This window comes from Nerophis lumbriciformis, linkage group LG16, assembly GCF_033978685.3.
Source record: "Nerophis lumbriciformis linkage group LG16, RoL_Nlum_v2.1, whole genome shotgun sequence".
Classification (NCBI taxonomy): domain Eukaryota; kingdom Metazoa; phylum Chordata; class Actinopteri; order Syngnathiformes; family Syngnathidae; genus Nerophis; species Nerophis lumbriciformis.
This window is the reverse complement of record NC_084563.2, coordinates 9,524,944-9,549,268: the sequence shown is the minus strand read 5'-3', so window position 1 is coordinate 9,549,268 and position 24,325 is coordinate 9,524,944. Positions and strand designations below refer to the sequence as shown.

Sequence of the window (24,325 nt, the reverse complement as noted above, 5' to 3'; positions counted from 1 at the left end):
AGGCTCCTCGATACGCCTTGACACTTTTCATTATTGTCATATATTTAATATTTCCGCTGCAATGCAATCACGGAGCATCTCAGCGACAACACGTTTAATACGATCAGTATGTCATGACATGATTGTCCGCTTTAGTTCGTTCACCTTTTTCCTGCCCGTGTTGTCGTATTTATTTTTGTAAACTGCCAACTTCACCCATAGTTAGTCATTTCCTCAGCAGAAATTCATATATTTTTCCTATTAGATTATGCTTCTGCGTAATCCATCCTGCATGACGTGAAATATTCCGCACCACCACTAGGGGGTGGTGTTTTCCGGAGAATAAAATCAGTGAGCAAGCACAATTCTCATTGACGATCTAACTCTGTTGGCTTCATTTGTCCTGAGCAAACAAGAGCGATTGAAGACGGACAAATTGTTTTATTGGAGCTGGAACTAATCAAAATATTGGTCTAAAATTGGTTGAGAAGCCATTTCGAGGAGGTCGAATCTGAATGATTGGTATGCAACCCGTAAATAACGTACCGCAATCGGACAAGTCACAGTCTTTACAATGTTTTATCGAACGTGCACGTCAAACAGGAGAGTTTGGAGTCGGCATAGCGTGAGCAACAGTTCAGTCAAACCTTTGTTAGCAGCCACACAAATTGTTAAAAGCAACCCCACTTGTTTTGTCCCAGGATATATATTTTTAAATTTTGCTACAATTGTTTTCCGCTAGTAAATAACAGCCATTACCAATGACACTGGCTAGCGGTTGAGGTAAACCTATTACGTACCTTCGCATACAATATTTACAGTCGTGGTCAAAAGTTGACATACACTTGTGAAGGACATAATATCATGGCTGTCTTGAGTTTCCAATCACTTCTACCACTCTTATTTTTTTGTGATAGAGTGATTGGAGCACATACCGTATTTTTCGGACTATAAGTCGCAGTTTTTTTCATAGTTTGGCCGGCGGTGCGACTTATACTCAGGAGCGACTTATGTGTGAAATGATTAACACATTACCGTAAAATATCAAATGATATTATTTAGCTCATTCACGTAAGAGACTAGACGTATAAGATTTCATGGGATTTAGCGATTAGGAGTGACAGATTGTTTGGTAAACGTATAGCATGTTCTATATGTTATAGTTATTTGAATGACTCTTACCATAATATGTTACGTTAACATACCAGTTGGTTATTTATGCCTCATATAACGTACACTTATTCAGCCTGTTGTTCACTATTCTTTATTTATTTTAAATTGCCTTTCAAATGTCTATTCTTGGTGTTGGGTTTTATCAAACAAATTTCCCCCAAAAATGCGACTTATATATGTTTTTTTTCCTTCTTTATTATGCATTTTCGGCCGGTGCGACTCATACTTATATCTGTCTCATACCTGCCAACTTTTGAAATCAGAAAAACCTAGTAGCCAGGGTCCAGGGGCCGCAGGCCCCGGTAGGTCCAGGACAAAGTCCTGGTGGGGGGTTCAGGCCGAAGCAAAATGATTATTAGCATTCAGACAGGTTAAAATGTTGCTAAAACCATCACTTTTCTATCAGTCACAGTGACTTTTCAAAACAAAAATATTACAGCAAAAATCATATGGGTTGATTGACATGTTTATTCTGTAAACTAACTTCAATAGTTTGAAATTATTTTGACAGTTAATGCCAGTTATCCTGTCAACCTTTCACAAGACTTCAATTTGTTAATTGAAAGTATAAACACTTTTTACAGTAAACAAATGGTAAAACAGTACTAAACAATTCCATTAAAAAAAAATTGGTGTCATTATTAACTTTCTGTCCAAGCTTGTATAATCTACTGCCTTGTTCAATTGTAAAAAATATTCTGTGCCTAAAATTCACATTTCTATCACAATTATCATACTGTAAACATGGTAAGCTAACTTCATTAAAATTAATAGTCCTGTCAATAGCATGGAATTACAATTCAAATGTAGTTTTTTTGTAAGCCTTTCAAAAGAATTCAAAATATGAAAAATTAATGAAAATTAATTTAAGCCATCAGACACTTGAAAAGTGGCACATCACATCTCTAATGTAATCATTTTAACTTTTCAACAGAAATAGCACTGCAAAAATATTAAGGACATACTTCTGTATTTTGGTAGTTATGCTGTCAACATTTAACAAGATTTCTTCAACTTGGACTTGAAAGCATAAATAGTATAAACACTTTTAACAGTATAACAGTACTAAACAATTCCAATAGATAACATTGGTGTCATTACCTTTTTGTGGCTAAAATCCATCCAAAGAATCTGTTTGGGCGACGAAAAACGTTGAAAGTTTTCCACTTGTATCGCTAGCAACGGCATTAGACTTGTGTTTTTTGTCCCAACGTGGTCTTTTACATCGCTAATTCCTCCGTGTCCGATCGACAAATCTTGTCTGCACAAGGTGCAATTTGCGTAGTTTTCACCCTTTTTGGAACGGATAATTATTCCCGGATAGGCTTTTGAATATTCTTCACGGAATGACTGCAGTTTTCTTTTCGGTTTAAGACTCGTTTGCGATTTTTCTCCGGCTGATTCCATGATCGTTCGCTCGTTTGGAAACAATGGCAACTGGTGCCTCGTGCTTGGCAGCGGTGCTATAAATAGCCTCGCGCATGGCATTCGGAATGGCTCGATAGGAAGTTACGGGAAGCAGTGTCGATTGTCATTGTTGTTACGCGATTTCGTGAATAAAACTTTAAAAAAAATATTTTTTTTAATTAATGAAAAACCGTATTTTTTATCACTGCAACCGTAACCCGGAATAGGTTGAAGAAAACCGTACTAATTACGGGAAAACCGGAGTAGTTGGCAGGTATGCTGTCTTGTCTTTTAACAAAGAAACAAGGAAGTCACAATCTTCGTTCAATGAATGTTCTGCAATTTGTCGTCCCCAAAGTAAGAACTGAACTGGGCAAGAAAGCATTTAGGTTTTCAGCACCGAAGGCTTGGAATAACCTACAATCGAATATTAAACTTCAAACCCTAGTTACGTTGAATGAGTTTAAAGCTTCTGTGAAAGGACTGCCGTCTACCTTGTCTGTATGCACATGTGTCATGTGAGCAAGTTTTAATGTTGTAAATGTGATGTTTTATGTTTATTATGTTTTGTTTACTGTTTTTACTGCCCGGAAAAGGGTGGAGTGCCAAAGGGTGGAGTGCCATCTCCGGGTTGGGGAGGAGACCCTGCCCCAAGTGGAGGAGTTCAAGTACCTAGGAGTCTTGTTCACGAGTGAGGGAAGAGTGGATCGTGAGATCGACAGGTGGATCGGTGCGGCGTCTTCAGTAATGCGGACGCTGTATCGATCCGTTGTGGTGAAGAAGGAGCTGAGCCGGAAGGCAAAGCTCTCAATTTACCGGTCGATCTACGTTCCCATCCTTACCTATGGTCATGAGCTTTGGGTTATGACCGAAAGGACAAGATCACGGGTACAGGCGGCCGAAATGAGTTTCCTCCGCTGGGTGGTGGGTCTCTCCCTTAGAGATAGGGTGAGAAGCTCTGCCATCCGGGGGGAGCTCAAAGTAAAGCCACTGCTCCTCCACATCGAGAGGAGCCAGATGAGGTGGTTCGGGCATCTGGTCAGGATGCCACCCGAACGCCTCCCTAGGGAGGTGTTTAGGGCACGTCCAACCGGTAGGAGGCCACGGGGAAGACCCAGGACACGTTGGGAAGACTATGTCTCCCAGCTGGCCTGGGAACGAATCGGGATCCCCCGGGAGGAGCTGGACGAAGTGGCTGGGGAGAGGAAAGTCTGGGCTTCCCTGCTTAAGCTGCTGCCCCCGCGACCCGACCTCGGATAAGCGGAAGAAGATGGATGGATGGATGGATGGATGTTTACTGTTTTTAATGTAACCTTGCTGCTGCCCTCTTGGCCAGGTCTCCCTTGGAAAAGAGATCTTTGATCTCAATGGGATTTTACCTGGTTAAATAAAGGCTAATAATAATACTCCGGAGCAATTTATATTCCGAAAAATACGGTACTTGTTGGTCACCCAAAAAAAAAAATCATGAAGTTTGGTTCTTTTATGAATTTATTATGGGTCTACTGAAAATGTGAGCAAATGTGCTGGGTCAAAAGTATACATACAGCAATGTTAATATTTGCTTACATGTCCCTTGGCAAGTTTCACTGCAATAAGTGTCATGTCTGTGTGATCATGTTTTGTTTTAGTCATGTTCGGTTTTGTTTTTGGACTTTTTGTACACTTTTGTTTGTTTGTCACCTGTCACCAATCATGCAATCATGTCACTGTTATTTAAGCCTACCTTTGTTCATCACTCGTGCTGCCTGCGTGGTTTTGATGTCACACCGGTTTATGTCTTGCTCTGACCAAGTAAGTTTCCCTGTCCATGCCATAGCTTCTGCTAAAGATTAGCCTCACTTGCGTTTTAGGCACTCTTGCCTTTTTTTGTTGTTGTTGTATTGTTTATGTTTGTGGTAGTGCGTGATTTATGTTAATAAATCCTAGCCTACCTTCACGCTGTCGTCCGGAGCCATTTTTGCGTTGGAAGAACAACCCCGCAGCACGCTGCGACCCCCCCCCACCTGACAATAAGGCGCTTTTGGTAGCCATCCACAAGCTTCTGCTTGAATTTGGTTCAATATGGACATCACATAGACAAAGATAAGACCTTCTGGGGGAAAGTTCTGTGGTTCAGATGAAACAAAAATGGAGCCACAATACCCAGTAATATGTTTGGAGGAGAAAAGGTGAAGCCTTTAATCCCCGGAACACAATTCCTACCGTCAAGCATGGTGGTGGTGGTATTATGCTCCGGGCCTGTTTTGCTGCCAATGGAACTGGTGCTTTACAGAGAGTAAATGGGACAATGAAGAAGGAGGATTACCTCCAAATTCTTCAGGACAAGCTAAAATCATCAGCCCGGAGGTTGGGTCTTGGGCGCAGTTGGGTGTTCCAACAGGACAATGACCCCAAACACACGTCAAAAGTGGTAAAGGAATGGCTAAATCAGGCTATAATTAAGTTTTAGAATGGCCTTCCCAAGACTTAAACACGTGGACAATGTTAAAGAAACAAGTCCATGTCAGAAAACCAACAAATTTACCTGAACTGCACCAATTTTGTCAAGAAGAGTGGTCAAAAATTCAAGCAGAAGCTTGTGGATGGCTACCAAAAGCGCCTTATTGCAGTGAAACTTGCCAAGGGACATGTAAGCAAATATTAACTTTGCTGTATGTATACTTTTGACCCAGCACATTTTCAGTAGACCCATAATAAATTCATAAAAGAAGCAAACTTCATGAATGTTTTTTGTGACCAACAAGTATGTGCTCCAATCACTCTATCACAAAACAATAAGAGTTGTAGAAATGTTTGGAAACTCAAGACCTCCATGACATTATGTTCTTTACAAATGTATGTACAATTTTGACCACAATATCACCATATTATCTTGCGCCAACAAGCTCTCACCCTCCTTTGTTCTCAAACTTTCATCGAATCAGCAAGCAGCAGCGCTCTTCTCACGCCGTCTTAGTGTATAGTGACCACTTATCTACCGTCGCCACTTTCACCGTTTCCATTAAGCGGTCACTATAGACCGGGATTGTCCGTACTTATCTCCAAACCTACCCAAGCGCTGACACAGCGTCCACAGGTGGTGATCTTGAAGTCTCCGTAGAGATCTTTGATGGCGCCGCTGGTAAAAAAGCCCTCCACCATGAGCAGGATGCCGTAGACAAAGAAGGCCGAAGCGATGCCGTAGATCACGTACTTGATGATGTCGATCCTGGAAGTAAACGATAAAAGCTAAACTAATTATTACTTTCTTCAGTGGTTGTTTTTCAACCATGTACATCTAAAAAAAACATGAGGATCTTTTGTTGCATGTTTGAGTGGAAACTAGGCAAAGTCCAGAGGGCTTATGGTGCAACGCCAACAATTATTGTATTTTGTATATATGATATAAACATATAGTATAATTAGAGATGTCCGATAATATCGGCCTGCTTTAATGCTTTAAAATGTAATATCGGAAATATCGGTATCGTTTTTTTTATTATAGGTATTGTTTTTTTGTTGTTTTTTTTTTTTAAATCAACATAAAAACCAACCCAAAAAACCTCCCTCCCCCATTTGCACTCATTCACACAAAAGGGTTGTTTCTTTCTGTTATTAATATTCTGGTTCCTACATTATATATCAATATATATCGATACAGTCTGCAAGGGATACAGTCCATAAGCACACATGATTGTGCGTGCTGCTGGTCCACTAATAGTACTAACCTTTAACAGTTAATTTTACCCATTTTCATTAATTGCTAGTTTCTATGTAACTGTTTTTATATTGTTTTACTTTCTTTTTTATTCAAGAAAATGTTTTTAATTTATTTATCTTGTTTTATTTTATTAAGGACCTTATCTTCACCATACCTGGTTGTCCAAATTAGGCATAATAATGTGTTAATTCCACGACTGTATATATCAGTATCGGTTGATATCGGTATCCGTAATTAAAGAGTTGGACAATATCGGAATAACGGATATCGGCAAAAAGCCATTATCGGACATCCCTAAATATAATATATCAGTATATATCCTATACTGTACACATATTATGTAAATATTACGTATATATGTTATATTTTATATTGCTTTTAGTCTATTTTATACCTGCATGGTCCTTTCCATCTTTTCCATCCTTTGAAACTGAGCTACTGTGTGGAACAATTTCCCTTGTGGATCATTAAAATTTGTCTAAGTCTAATTAGAATGTCAGCAATTTAACTTCATATGTGAAACTAATATGTGACAGACTCATTACATGCAATGTGAGTCATGTCCATACTTGCCAACCCTCCCGGATTTTCCGGGAGACTCCCGAAATTCAGCGCCTCTCCCGAAAACCTCCCGGGACAAATTTTCTCCCGAAAATCTCCCGAAATTCAGGGGACCTGAGTCCGCTTTCCCACAATATAAACAGCGTACCTGCCCAATGACGTTATAACTGTAGAATGATGGAGGGCGAGTTCTTGGTTCCTTATGTGGGTTTATTGTTAGGCAGTTTCATTAAAGTCCTCCCAGCGTGGCAACAACACACAACAACATCAGTCACGTTTTTTGTCTACCGTAAAGCAGTTCGTCTGCGTAAACAGCAATGTTGTGACACTCTTAAACAGGACAATACTGCCATCTAGTGCATTTGATGAAAGCACTTTTGTGCGTGCCACACATCAATGCATCATCAGAGAGGGTGTTCAGCATGGTTAGAAAAATAGTGACAGAGAATAGAACAAGGATGGACAATTCAACCCTTAACTCAACAATGAGTAGATGAGTGTTATGTGTGTGTGTATATGTGTAAATAAATGAACACTGAAATTCAAGTATTTATTTTATATATATATATATATGAAATACTTGACTTGGTGAATTCTAGCTGTAAATATACTCCTCCCCTTTTAGCCACGCCCCCAACCACGCCCCCGTCCCACCCCGACCACGCCCACCCCCCTCCCCCCACCTCCCGAAATCGGAGGTCTCAAGGTTGGCAAGTATGGTCATGTCAAGCCTTTTATCATTCATCATTTTGATGATTATGGTTTACAGTTTTTAAAACCCCAAATGTTCTATTTTTCAATTGAGCGTTTTTTTTAAATTTTTTAGCCATAATCATCAAATGTATACCAAGCGAAGACTTGAAATATCTTTTGCATGTTATGGACAAGCGGTAGAAAATGGATGGATTGATGCTATGAACCTATGTCATGTATTAGTTTCACTTTGGGGATCTAACTGCAACAATAAGCAAACATTTGCATTATATTCTTTCTTTTTTTTTAGATTCACCTGTACACCTGCCCCATTGACCAATGAAAAACCTGGCATGCGATTGCCACACCCAATAGGAACTTACTACCTAAGACAGTCTAGGCCAGACCTGGGCAATAATATGTAGTGATGTTTTCAAATGACCGTAAATCTTGAACTTTACAAAGTATTTCAATGGTTGCAATCTGCGCTTTTGCATGATATACTAGTTACTATGGTAATCTAATTAGTTACTATGGTAATATAATTAGTTACTATGGTAATCTAAGTCACAGCAGCTCAGATGAGGCACCAAGCAGTGTGGGTGGTGTCAGCCTGAAAAGAAGGAGATTTTTACAGCAACGTTCTAAAGCTTAGTGGTATATCAAATATATCAGATTGTAGGTGGGTTATTTATTTACCCTTTGCGTTCATATTTCGCTGTGTTTGTTGCATTTTTGTTGTGTTTCGCTTGATTGTAAAATATGTGGATGGAGAGGCGGCGTGACGGTCATATGTTGTCAATATTCAGTGTTTTATCCATCATAGTTAATATTGTAAATCCCGCATTCTTTATTTTCATGTACATTATGGGTGTATTATTCAGTAAAAAAAAATTAAATCCCATTCCGTTTTTTAAAGCGGTCTGTCATCACGTTCTTAGCATTCAATCAGAGGTTTTGTATTAGTGTTCCTAAAAATAAATACTTTTTTTTTCTCTAATTTTGGCCCCCCGAGTGAAAATAATTGCCCAGGCCTGGTCTATAAAAGCTTTTACTACACTGTAGAAAAAAAAAGTTACTAGATTTCAGAGTAAAAAAAAAACTGTCAGCTAAGTCGTTAGAATTTTACTTTAAAAATAAAAGTGGTACCATTTTTCCATTTACAGTAATGCACTGCATAAACAACAGTAGATTCTGGCCACAACAGATGGTAGCCCAATTCCAATTGGAAATTCGACTTTTTCATCATCTCTGGGCGAGCTACGTCGTTTGTGTGCGTAGAAAAAGACCCAGCCAACCATGGAAGTGGATACTTCATCACAACATTCCGTGAGCAAAGTCTATTTTCGACGACCAAATTCTCAGTGATCACGAGTCAATAGTGCGCAAATAATTTGTTTATATGGAATATACCTGTATGAATAAATACATTTGTGGTCAAAAATGTACATACACTTCTAAAGAACATAATATCATGGCTGTCTTGAGTTTCCAATAATTTCGACAACTCTTATTTTTTTGTGATAGAGTGATTGGAGCACATACTTGTTGGTCACAAGAATTTGGAGGTAATCCTCCTTTTTCATTGTCCAAATTATTCTCCATTGGCAGCAAAACAGGCCCAGAGCATAATACTACCACCACCATGCTTGACGGTAGGTTTGGTGTTCCTGGGATTAAAGGCCTCACCTTTTCTTCTCCAAACATGATGCTGGGTATTGTGGCCAATCAGCTAAATTTTTGTTTCATCTGACCACAGAACTTTCCTCCAGAAGGTCTTATCTTTGTCCATGTGATGTCAGATGAAACAAAAGTTAAGCTGTTCAACTAGAAGCTTGTCAGAAGCTTGTAGATGGCTACCAAAAGCGTCTTATTGCAGTGAAACTTGCCACGCGACATCAATCAAGCAATCATTGTTTAGTGATCACAGATGCCTCAAAAAGCTTCACAAACAGAATCAGAATCAGCTTTATTGTCATTACGCGGGGTAACGTGATTGAGGCCATTCCATACAGTGCGATGTGTGCATGCAAGAAAACAATGTGTAAATATATAAAAATATAAAAAATATAGAAGTGCAAAGAAAGGTGTGGCTTTGACTCTCTATACAGTGGGTGAAATGAATATATACATGAAAAAAACAGGGTGGTTGGTGGAATGGGTTATTGCACCGAAGAGAAGGCAGTTATGAGGGACAATGGGGCAGTCCGTTCAGGGTGGTTATGGCCCTGGGTAAGAAGTCATGACATTGTGGGTATTGTGGCCAAACAGCTCAATTTTTGTTTCATCTGACATCACATGGACAGAGATAAGACCTTCTGGAGGAAAGGTCTGTGGTCAGATGAAACAACAATGCAGCTGTTTGACCACAATACCCAGCAATATGTTTGGAGGAGAAAAGATGAGGCCTTTAATCCCAGGAACAGCATGCCTACCATCAAGCATGGTGGTGGTAGTATTATGCTCTGGGCCTGTTTTGCTGCCAAATTCTTCAGGACAAGCTACAATTATCAGCCCGGAGGTTGGGTCTTGGGCGCAGTTGGGTGTTTCAACAGGACAATGACCCCAAACACAGGTCACAAGTGGTAAAGGAATGGCTAAATTAGGCTAGAATTAAGGTTTTAGAATGGCCTTCCCAAGACTTAAACTTGTGGACAATGCTGAAGGAACAAGTCCATGTCAGAAAACCAACAAATTTAACTAAACTGCACCAATTTTGTCAAGAAGAGTGGTCAAAAATTCAAGCAGAAGCTTGTGGATGGCTACCAAAAGCGCCTTATTGCAGTGAAACTTGCCAAGGGACATGTAAGCAAATATTAACATTGCTGTATGTATACTTTTGAACCAGGAGATTTGCTCACATTTTCAGTAGACCCATAATAAATTCATAAAAGTAGCAAACTTCATGAATGTTTTTTGTGACCAACAAGTATGTGCTCCAATCACTCTATCACAAAAAAATAAGAGTTGTAAAAATGATTGGAGACTCAAGACAGCCATGACATTATGTTCTTTACAAGTGTATGTCAACTTTTGACCACCACTGTATATTGATTCTGAAAAAATAACGATTGTTATTGTTATATATGCTTACATGTTACACACATTGCGTACATTGTTTACGTAAGTAAGTTGGATGTATCATCTACTTAACAGCCATAAAAAGATTAAAACCCTCCCAAATATATTATACTCTATGCATCAATTCATACATTATGTTACTTTAATCTTCTTTCACTTAAAAAAAAAACACTAATTTTTAAGTTGCGGCGACTTTTGTTTTAAGTTGTAGAAGTAGTAATAGCGAATCCTTGTTCATGTACGTCATCCAGTCAACTTCCTTTGTTTTCACTTTATCGAACTGCGCATGCAAGTGACGTCGGGGCCACATTGGGGCCACATTACACTGGAGTCTGATAAAGTCGACTGGAAAAAAATCCAATTTCGCAAAAATCTGATTTGGGCCCTTTTTGGCCTGCAGTGTGAACGTAGTCCAAAAAGTCCCCCCCGAGTGACAACCTGAAGCACCGATACTCACATGGTGAAGACGTCCAGTGCGTCCACGGGGCTCCGCACCACCTCAAAGTAGTTCTGGAGGATGGTGACGGTGCCGGACAAAGCCTCGTGGCCGCAGCCGCAGAAGAGAGCCACGCCGGCGTACAGCAAGATGGTGGCTACGAGCGAGGGGTAGGGGATGCCACCCAGGCATTTGATGCAGCATTCCAGGCACCCTAAACACGCCAGGAAAAGGGAAAAAAAAGTAACTTCTCAGGAAAAAAGGACACCCGCTCCTACTTTTTCTACTCTTATCACTTTTTTTTTTAACAAAACACAGTTTTGCCATTTAGCTTCTTCCAAATTCAAAGCCCAGTTGGCAGCCGTCCATGCACAGCCACGCACTACACAACAAATCCATCAAGTTGACAGAGAAAGTAGGCCACAGTTCATTTTCTCTCCGACATACAAGGTTTTCTGCCATTGTTACCGTACTTAAAGCCACAAATAGAAGCGGCGTCTTCACCCGGTTTCTACCCCGCATCCTGGCTTTGTGCCGTTAATTTGCTCTGTCGTTTGTTTAGCCCCCTGGAGGAGGCTGACATTTAAATTCCGCTGCCTGAGATTTAAGCCACGACCCTGACCTTCAACCTCTTTCTTTGCCATGATCACTAATGTCACATCTCCGGCCCTGACTCAACGTACTGCCTTGTAGATGAAGCTGGTTGGACATAACCAAAATAGGAAACGTTTCTTGTACATATACTTGTGACTTTGGTTCAGAGACAAAAGGAGATTTGATGATAAAGTATTTTTGAACCGACAAAGTCAGGACCCGGGGTGGATCGCTCGCCTGTGCATCGGTTGGGGACATCTCTGCGCTGCTGACCTGTCTCCGCTCGGGATGATTTCCTGCTGGCCCCACTATGGACTGGACTCTCACTATTATGTTAGATCCCCTATGGACTGGACTCTCACTATTATGTTAGATCCACTATGGACTGGACTCTCACTATTATGTTAGATCCACTATGGACTGGACTTTCACTATTATGTTAGATCTACTATGGACTGGACTCTAACTATTATACTAGATCTACTATGGACTGGACTCTCACTATTATGTTAGATCCACTATGGACTGGACTCTCACTATTATGTTAGATCTACTATGGACTGGACTCTAACTATTATACTAGATCTACTATGGACTGGACTCTCACTATTATGTTAGATCCACTATGGACTGGACTCTCACACTATTATGTTATATCCACTATGGACTAGACTCTCACACTATTATGTTAAATCCACTATGGACTGGACTCTCACTATTATGTTACATCCACTATGGACTGGACTCTCACTATTATGTTAGATCTACTATGGACTGGACTCTCACACTATTATGTTAGATCCACTATGGTCTGGACTCTCACTATTATGTTACATCCACTATGGACTGGACTCTCACTATTATGTTAAATCCACTATGGACTGGACTCTCACACTATTATGTTAGATCCACTATGGACTGGACTCTCACTATTATGTTAGATCCACTATGGACTGGACTCTCACTATTATGTTAAATCTATTATGGACTGAACTCTCACACTATTATGTAAGATCTACCATGGACTGGACTCTCACTATTATGTTAGATCCACTATGGACTGGACTCTCACACTATTATGTTAGATCCACTATGGACTGGACTCTCACTATTATGTTAGATCTACTATGGACTGGACTCTCACTATTATGTTAAATCCACTATGGACTGGACTCTCACACTATTATGTTAAATCCACTATGGACTGGACTCTCACACTATTATGTTAGATCTACTATGGACTGGACTCTCACTATTATGTTAAATCCACTATGGACCGGACTCTCACACTATTATGTTAGATCCACTATGGACTGGACTCTCACACTATTATGTTAGATCCACTATGGACTGGACTCTCACACTATTATGTTAGATCCACTATGGACTGGACTCTTACTATTAGGTTATATCCACTATGGACTGGACTCTCGCACTATTATGTTAGATCCACTATGGACTGGACTCTCACACTATTATGTTAGATCCACTATGGACTGGACTCTTATTATTATGTTAGATCCACTGTGGACTGGACTCTCTCACTATTATGTTAGATCCACTATGGACTGGACTCTCACACTATTATGTTAGATCCCCTATGGACTGGACTCTCACACTATTATGTTAGATCCACTATGGACTGGACTCTCACTATTATGTTAGATCCACTATGGACTGGACTCTCACACTATTATGTTATATCCACTATGGACTGGACTCTCACTATTATGTTAGATCTACTATGAACTGGACTCTCACACGATTATGTTAGATCCACTATGGACTGGACTCTCACTATTATGTTAGATCCACTATGGACTGGACTCTCACACTATTATGTTAGATCCTCTATGGACTGGACTCTTACTATTAGGTTATGTCCACTATGGACTGGACTCTCACACTATTATGTTAGATCCACTATGGACTGGACTCTCACACTATTATGTTAGATCCACTATGGACTAGACTCTCACTATTATGTTAGATCCACTATGGACTGGACTCTCACTATTATGTTAGATCCCCTATGGACTGGACTCTCACTATTATGTTAGATCCACTATGGACTGGACTCTCACTATTATGTTAGATCCACTATGGACTGGACTTTCACTATTATGTTAGATCCACTATGGACTGGACACTCACACTATTATGTTAGATCCACTATGGACTGGACTCTCACTATTATGTTAGATCCACTATGGACTGGACTTTCACTATTATGTTAGATCTACTATGGACTGGACTCTAACTATTATACTAGATCTACTATGGACTGGACTCTCACTATTATGTTAGATCCACTATGGACTGGACTCTCACACTATTATGTTATATCCACTATGGACTAGACTCTCACACTATTATGTTAAATCCACTATGGACTGGACTCTCACGCGATTATGTTAGATCCACTATGGACTGGACTCACACTATTATGTTAGATCTACTATGGACTGGACTCTCACACTATTATGTTAGATCCACTATGGTCTGGACTCTCACTATTATGTTACATCCACTATGGACTGGACTCTCACTATTATGTTAAATCCACTATGGACTGGACTCTCACACTATTATGTTAGATCCACTATGGACTGGACTCTCACTATTATGTTAGATCCACTATGGACTGGACTCTCACTATTATGTTAAATCTATTATGGACTGAACTCTCACACTATTATGTAAGATCTACCATGGACTGGACTCTCACTATTATGTTAGATCCACTATGGACTGGACTCTCACACTATTATGTTAGATCCACTATGGACTGGACTCTCACTATTATGTTAGATCTACTATGGACTGGACTCTCACTATTATGTTAAATCCACTATGGACTGGACTCTCACACTATTATGTTAAATCCACTATGGACTGGACTCTCACACTATTATGTTAGATCTACTATGGACTGGACTCTCACTATTATGTTAAATCCACTATGGACCGGACTCTCACACTATTATGTTAGATCCACTATGGACTGGACTCTCACACTATTATGTTAGATCCACTATGGACTGGACTCTCACACTATTATGTTAGATCCACTATGGACTGGACTCTTACTATTAGGTTATATCCACTATGGACTGGACTCTCACACTATTATGTTAGATCCACTATGGACTGGACTCTCACACTATTATGTTAGATCCACTATGGACTGGACTCTTATTATTATGTTAGATCCACTGTGGACTGGACTCTCTCACTATTATGTTAGATCCACTATGGACTGGACTCTCACACTATTATGTTGGATCCCCTATGGACTGGACTCTCACACTATTATGTTAGATCCACTATGGACTGGACTCTCACTATTATGTTAGATCCACTATGGACTGTACTCTCACACTATTATGTTATATCCACTATGGACTGGACTCTCACTATTATGTTAGATCTACTATGAACTGGACTCTCACACGATTATGTTAGATCCACTATGGACTGGACTCTCACTATTATGTTAGATCCACTATGGACTGGACTCTCACACTATTATGTTAGATCCTCTATGGACTGGACTCTTACTATTAGGTTATATCCACTATGGACTGGACTCTCACACTATTATGTTAGATCCACTATGGACTGGACTCTCACACTATTATGTTAGATCCACTATGGACTGGACTCTTATTATTATGTTAGATCCACTGTGGACTGGACTCTCTCACTATTATGTTAGATCCACTATGGACTGGACTCTCACACTATTATGTTAGATCCCCTATGGACTGGACTCTCACACTATTATGTTAGATCCACTATGGACTGGACTCTCACTATTATGTTAGATCCACTATGGACTGGACTCTCACACTATTATGTTATATCCACTATGGACTGGACTCTCACTATTATGTTAGATCTACTATGAACTGGACTCTCACACTATTATGTTAGATCCACTATGGACTGGACTCTCACACTATTATGTTAGATCTACTATGGACTGGACTCTCACACTATTATGTTATATCCACTATGGACTGGACTCTCACACTATTATGTTAGATCCACTATGGACTGGACTCTCACTATTATGTTAGATCCACTATGGACTGGACTCTCACTATTATGTTGAATCCACTATGGACTGGACTCTCACACTATTATGTTAGATCCACTATGGACTGGACTCTCACTATTATGTTAGATCCACTATGGACTGGACTCTCACTATTATGTTAAATCCACTATGGACTGGACTCTCACACTATTATGTTAGATCCACTATGGACTGGACTCTCACTATTATGTTAGATGTACTATGGACTGGACTCTCACTATTATGTTAAATCCACTATGCACTGGACTCTCACACTATTATGTTAGATCCACTATGGACTGGACTCTCACACTATTATGTTAGATCCACTATGGACTGGACTCTCACACGATTATGTTAGATCCACTATGGACTGGACTCACACTGTCATGTTAGATCCACTATGGACTGGACTCTCACACTATTATGTTAGATCCACTATGGACTGGACTCTTACTATTATGTTAGATCCACTATGGACTGGACTCTCACACTATTATGTTAGATCCACTATGGACTGGACTCTCACTATTATGTTAAATCCACTATGGACTGGACTCTCACACTATTATGTTAGATGCACTATGGACTGGACTCTCACTATTATGTTAGATCCACTATGGACTGGACTTTCACACTATTATGTTAGATCCACTATGGACTGGACTCTCACACTATTATGTTAGATCCACTATGGACTGGACTCTCACACTATTATGTTATATCCACTATGGACTGGACTCTCACACTATTATGTTAGATCCACTATGGACTGGACTCTCACTATTATGTTAGATCCACTATGGACTGGACTCTCACTATTATGTTGAATCCACTATGGACTGGACTCTCACACTATTATGTTAGATCCACTATGGACTGGACTCTCACTATTATGTTAGATCCACTATGGACTGGACTCTCACTATTATGTTAAATCCACTATGGACTGGACTCTCACACTATTATGTTAGATCCACTATGGACTGGACTCTCACTATTATGTTAGATGTACTATGGACTGGACTCTCACTATTATGTTAAATCCACTATGGACTGGACTCTCACACTATTATGTTAGATCCACTATGGACTGGACTCTCACACTATTATGTTAGATCCACTATGGACTGGACTCTCACACGATTATGTTAGATCCACTATGGACTGGACTCACACTGTCATGTTAGATCCACTATGGACTGGACTCTCACACTATTATGTTAGATCCACTATGGACTGAACTCTTACTATTATGTTAGATCCACTATGGACTGGACTCTCACACTATTATGTTAGATCCACTATGGACTGGACTCTCACACTATTATGTTAGATCCACTATGGACTGGACTCTCGCTATTATGTTAGATCCACAATGGACTGGACTCTCACACTATTATGTTAGATCCACTATGGACTGGACTCTCACACTATTATGTTAGATCCACTATGGACTGGACTCTCACTATTATGTTAGATCCACTATGGACTGGACTCTCACACTATTATGTTAGATCCACTATGGACTGGACTCTCACACTATTATGTTAGATCCACTATGGACTGGACTCTCACTATTATGTTAGATCCACTATGGACTGGACTCTCACACTATTATGTTAGATCCACTATGGATTGGACTCTCACTATTATGTTAGATTCACTATGGACTGGACTCTCACTATTATGTTGAATCTACTATGGACTGGACTCTCACACTATTATGTTAGATCCACTATGGACTGGACTCTCACACTATTATGTTATATCCACTATGAACTGGACTCTCACTATTATGTTAGATCCACTATGGACTGGACTCTCACACTAGTATGTTAGATCCACTATGGACTGGACTCTCACTATTATGTTGGATCCACTATGGACTGGACTCTCACTATTATGTTAAATCTACTATGGACTGGACTCTCACACTATTATGTTAGATCCACTATGGACTGGACTCTCACACTATTATGTTAGATCCACTATGGACTGGACTCTCACTATTATGTTAAATCTACTATGGACTGGACTCTCACACTATTATGTTAGATCCACTATGGACTGGACACTCACTATTATGTTAAATCCACTATGGACTGGACTCTCACACTATTATGGTAGATCCACTATGGACTGGACTCTCACACTATTATGTTAGATCCCCTATAGACTGGACTCTCACACTATTATGTTAGATCCACTATGGACTGGACTCTCACACTATTATGTTAGATCCACTATGGACTGGACTCTTACACTATTATGTTAGATCCACTATGGACTGGACTCCCACACTATTATGTTAGATCCACTATGGACTGGACTCTCACACTAATATGTTGGATCCACTATGGACTGGACTCTCACTATTATGTTAGATCCGCTATGGACTGGACTCACACTATTATGTTAGATCCACTATGGACTGGACTCTCACTATTATGTTAGATCCACTATGGACTGGACTCCCACACTATTATGTTAGATCCACTATGGACTGGACTCCCACACTATTATGTTAGATCCACTATGGACTGGACTCTCACTATTATGTTAGATCCACTATGGACTGGACTCTCACAATATTATGCTAGATCCACTCGACGTCCATTGCACCGGTCGCCCTAGGGTGGGGGATCCCCACATATGCGGTCCTCTCCAAGGTTTCTCATTGTCCCATTGGGTTGAGTTTTTCCCTTGCCCTGATGTGGGATCTGAACCAAGGATGTTGTTATGGCTTGTACAGCCCTTTGAGACACTTGTGATTTAGGGCTATATAAATAAACATTGATTGATTGAGTGATTGATTTGTTGACATAGTTTTCCTTCATTTGCGGTGTGTTTTCATAGGATTTTTTCATACTTTTCAAATCAATACGCAGTCGTAGCCGAGAGACCTTGCACAACCCTCCGCCAGCAGTCGGGGTCACCCACGGCAGAGCCCAGCTCTGAAACAAGGATCCCGGTGTCCCGTGCGATTACTTCGGGGTAGGTGAGGCGACCCCTGGTAGATTGTTTCCAAAGGAGGAGCTGTGGTATCAGCTCTGTCTGTGGCACGGAAGCAGTGACCAGCAAACTGTGCACGACCTTGGCTCAGACGGGTGCTATATATATATATATATATATATACATATATATATATATATATATATATATATATATATATATATATATATACATATATATATATATATATATATATATATATATATATATATATATATATATATATATATATATATATATACAGGTAAAAGCCAGTAAATTAGAATATTTAGGAAAACTTGATTTATTTCAGTAATTGCATTCAAAAGGTGTAACTTGTACATTATATTTATTCATTGCACACAGACTGATGCATTCAAAAGTTTATTTCATTTAATTTTGATGATTTGAAGTGGCAACAAATGAAAATCCAAAATTCCGTGTGTCACAAAATTAGAATATTACTTAAGGCTAATACAAAAAAGGGATTTTTAGAAATGTTGGCCAACTGAAAAGTATGAAAATGAAAAATATGAGCATGTACAATACTCAATACTTGGTTGGAGCTCCTTTTGCCTCAATTACTGCGTTAATGCGGCGTGGCATGGAGTCGATGAGTTTCTGGCACTGCTCAGGTGTTATGAGAGCCCAGGTTGCTCTGATAGTGGCCTTCAACTCTTCTGCGTTTTTGGGTCTGGCATTCTGCATCTTCCTTTTCACAATACCCCACAGATTTTCTATGGGGCTAAGGTCAGGGGAGTTGGCGGGCCAATTTAGAACAGAAATACCATGGTCCGTAAACCAGGCACGGGTAGATTTTGCGCTGTGTGCAGGCGCCAAGTCCTGTTGGAACTTGAAATCTCCATCTCCATAGAGCAGGTCAGCAGCAGGAAGCATGAAGTGCTCTAAAACTTGCTGGTAGACGGCTGCGTTGACCCTGGATCTCAGGAAACAGAGTGGACCGACACCAGCAGATGACGTGGCACCCCAAACCATCACCCAACCATGCACATTTTGCATTTCCTTTGGAAATCGAGGTCCCAGAGTCTGGAGGAAGACAGGAGAGGCACAGGATCCACGTTGCCTGAAGTCTAGTGTAAAGTTTCCACCATCAGTGATGGTTTGGGGTGCCATGTCATCTGCTGGTGTCGGTCCACTCTGTTTCCTGAGATCCAGGGTCAACGCAGCCGTCTACCAGCAAGTGAAATAAACATTTGAATGCATCAGTCTGTGTGCAATGAATAAATATAATGTACAAGTTACACCTTTTGAATGCAATTACTGAAATAAATCAAGTTTTTCAAAATATTCTAATTTACTGGCTTTTACCTGTGTATATATATATGTATATATATATATATATATATATATATATATATATATATATATATATATATATATATATATATATATATATGTGTATATATATATATATGTGTATATATATATGTATATATATATATATATATATATATATGTGTTTGAGATTGAACCGGACTGACACCGAAAAATCGGATCGAAGGCCCATTTTTTATTTTGTTTTTAGCTTTTATTTAAAAAAAATAGTAAAGTGAATTAAGAAATATTTGACAGTATTAACGTTGATTAGTGCACACAGGTGTTGAAATCTAAGTACAGTAGTGCACATGTTGAAACACAGCTCATGATTATGATTCTGGGGGATAGATTGATGGCAAAACTTGCACGTTTATCCAGATCCTCACCGAAACGTCATGGCTATTTTGCTGAACCATGCACAACCCTTTCACACCAAATTGTGTGCGATAATGCTAACAACACGGCTACAACTTTTGCACAGAATGGAATGCAGTTGGTGGCCGCAGAAAACGTTCTTTAAAGATTTGCTTTAAAAGTGTTATGTTGTATTATAAACCGGAAATGAGAACAACCTCAGCAGACTTTTTGCCAAAAATTCCCCCACAAAGACAACACATTCTCCCTCATGGAGTTTTCCAATTCATCATCACTCCGTCACAAATTGATAGAGAAGCACTAAATCATGACCCCAAACGATACTGGCAAGTCCTCATTAAGCAGCAGAGCTTTTATTTTCCTGCAGGTATTGTTGCTGTGAGCACAAGGCATCAATAATACATGCAGGATGCTTTGCGCCGGGCAGCACTGAATTATGGATTCAACATCCAGCAGCTAGTCTGCTCTTTTTTTTTAAACCCAACTCAATCTCCGAAGCCGACGTGTTGGTAATGTGACACAATAGCGATGGATGACTTGAGAGCAGCAGCCGGCTGAGGTCAGGGGGAGCAAATGTTTGAGGCGCCACATCTTTAAAGCCTCAGCGAGGGGATGAGCAGTGGACGGTGTGACATAAAGTCTTATTAGCCCTGCTCGCAGAGATGCTAAAAGGTCATTTACTGCCCGACTCCTTTCATAAAATCCATAGCGGAGACAGAATCGTGCTGCACCGAGCACTTTCAATCATGTGCAATTAAACCGTCAAGTCTTTTGTCATTTTACTGCACACATGTTGTGCAATTTGTACTTCATCTTGTGTTACACCATAAGATACACGCCACTGACTGGCACACTTGAACCCATGTGTGTCCTTCCTGCCATTAATGATACAATACTCAAATCAATATTACATGACATTTTACAGCATGCTGGTGATCTCCACGCTTTACAAAATGGTCATCAAAACGCTTGTTTAGTCCTAAACTGTGCAGAAGAAAGTGGATGCATGCTCCAGCTGGTTTAATGCGTGGACAGATACAGTGGTGGTCAAAAGTTGACATACACTTGTAAAGAACATAATGTCATGGCTGTCTTGAGTTTCCAATCATTTCTACAACTTTTATTTTTTTGTGATAGAGTGATTGGAGCACATACTTGTTGGTCACAAAAAACATTCATGAAGTCTGGTTCTTTTATGAATTTATTATGGGTCTACTGAAAATGTGAGCAAATGTGCTGGGTCAAAAGTATACATACAGCAATGTTAATATTTGCTTACATGTCCCTTGGCAAGTTTCACTGCAATAAGGCGCTTTTGGTAGCCATCCACAAGCTTCTGCTTGAATTTTTGACCACTCCTCTTGACAAAACTGGTGCAGTTCAGTTAAATGTGTTGGTTTTCTGACATGGACTTGTTTCTTCAGCATTGTCCATGCGTTTAAGTCTTGGGAAGGCCTTAATTCTAGCCTGATTTAGCCATTCCTTGACCACTTTTGACATGTGTTTGGGGTCATTGGCCTGTTGGAACACCCAACTGTGCCCAAGACCCAACCTCCGGGCTGATGATTTTAGCTTGTCCTGAAGAATTTGGAGGTAATCCTCCTTTTTCATTGTCCCATTTACTCTCTGTAAAGCACCAGTTCCATTGGCAGCAAAACAGGCCCGGAGCATAATACTACCACCACCATGCTTGATGGTAGGTGTGGTGTTCCTGGGATTAAAGGCCTCATCTTTTCTCCTCCAAACATATTGCTGGGTATTGTGGTCAAACAGCTCCATTTTTGTTTCATCTGACCACAGAACTTTCCTCCAGAAGGTCTTATCTCTGTCCATGTGATGTAAGATGAAGCAACAATTGAGCTGTTTGTGTCGCGTGGGGTGCGCATGGTGATGCGGGGTTTTGTTCTCCCAAGATGCAAGGGACGAATCCGGACAAGACTTGCAGGTAATAACTTGATTTAATAATAAAAATAACACAAAACTGGTACAAAACAGAAAACAAACCGACAGGACGAGGTGCCGAACGCACTGGAAGCTAAGGCTAACACTTAGCACAAACTATGAAACTTAGCTGAGTCTAGGAAACAAGAACAAACTTACGTGGCGTCGCGTGATGCAAAAACAAAGAAAGCAGCACGAGTGATGAACAACGGTGGGCTTAAATAGTGTCTGTGATTACAACAGGTGCGCGTCAGAAACACAAGCGGCAGGTGGAATTAATATGTAACTATGGTAACCAACTCAAAGGTGCACAGACAGGAACAAAATGAGTCCAAGACTAATAGAAAACACACGTGACCCGAAAACCCAAACAGAAATATGATCCGGGCAGCAGATCATAACAGTTTGGCCACAATACCCACAATGTCGTGGTTTGTGAAGCTATTTGAGGCATTTGTGATCACTAAACAATGATTGCTTGATTGATGTCGCTTGGCAAGTTTCACTGCAATAAGACGCTTTTGGTAGCCATCTACAAGCTTCTGGCAAGCTTCTAGTTTAATTTTTGACCACTCCGCTTGACAAAATTGGTGCAGTTCGGCTAAATTTGTTGGTTTTCTGACATGGACTTCTTTCTTCAGCATTGTTCACACGTTTTAAGTCAGGAAGCCAGAAGCTTGTGGATGGCTACCAAAAGCGCCTTATTGCAGTGAAACTTGCCAAGGGACATGTAAGCAAATATTAACATTGCTGTATGTATACTTTTGACCCAGCACATTTGCTCACATTTTCAGTAGATCCATAATAAATTCATAAAAAAAAAAAAAATCTTCATGAATGTTTTTTGTGACCAACAAGTATGTGCTCCAATCACTCTATCACAAAAAAAAAATAAGAGTTGTAGAAATGATTGGAAACTCAAGACAGCCTTGACATTATGTTCTTTACAAGTGTATGTCAACTTTTGACCACGTCTGTATTCTCTTACAAGCAGAGATACTTACCAGAACAAGTATTGGATGTTAGTATTTCAGATATATATTATACAAACAGTCATTTGTAAATAAGTCATCTAACGTCACACTAATGTGCCACGCAGCAGTGGTAGGTAATCACAAAGGATGGGTACAATTTTCCATTACCTCAGAATTCAATAGTTTTGGTACTTTTGTGTGTATTCATGTGGTAATAAGTGTTTTTGGGGCTTACAGTATCGACTTGAATCCAGGATAATCCATGGGCATAGGTAATGACCAACATACCCAAAGGTCCCAACCTTTTTTCCCTACAGGTACCAAAGGATTCCAAAATGGATTTACCCCTAAAAGTCCCAGATCTCCAAAAGGTAGAAAAATATTTCAAGGCACCCCATTTGGGTTTTTGTTGGCTTCCACCAGTGCCTAAATGGGTACAATCGGGACTTTGTAGATAGCTATAAAAAAAATTAATTAGGGTTGGGGGGGAAACAAACAACAGATTACTTTCTAACCCTGCAGTGAGTATGGAAATGTTGGGTATTTTGTTTGTCCCCCATTTTGTAAAATCAGATTTCCTGGAGAAAAGATAGTTTCTAAAAATAAAACATTGAACTGACAGCCAAGTCCAACAATGGAGGAGGTACAGTAGGCGTGCTTGCAGATAATCCAGGCAAATCTGGAGCGAGGCCAGAAGCTCAGCGGCTACTTGCTATTCCGCTCATGTTTACAGAAGAATGAGGAGAAAAGAGATGAGGAAAAGTGGGAAGGCGAAAGGGAAGACTGAGACGACCGTAACAGAATGTCTGATTGCAGAATCATTGATCGAGAATGCAGAAACAACAACAACAACTATGCAACTGCAGAATAATTGACAGCCATTCCGACAGAACCAACATTGGTATTCCTCATATCAATCCTGCTCTGAGGCAGCGGTGCATGGTGAGCTCGTCAATAGTCTGTGTTGTTCATTCATTGCCATGCACCGATAATAG

The 24,325-nt window shown here is 40.0% G+C and overlaps 1 protein-coding gene across 1 annotated transcript in view; it reads right to left on the bottom strand.

Moving 5' to 3' along the window:
- gpm6aa (glycoprotein M6Aa) overlaps nucleotides 1-24,325 on the bottom strand; it is an 83,075-nt gene that overhangs the window by 20,454 nt on the left and 38,296 nt on the right. The window contains exons 2-3 of the mRNA XM_061976593.1: nucleotides 11,055-11,247; nucleotides 5,614-5,770 (exon numbers count right to left, since the gene is read on the bottom strand). Of these exons, the coding sequence (XP_061832577.1) occupies nucleotides 5,614-5,770; nucleotides 11,055-11,247 (350 nt within the window). The remainder of the gene's footprint in view (nucleotides 1-5,613; nucleotides 5,771-11,054; nucleotides 11,248-24,325) is intronic.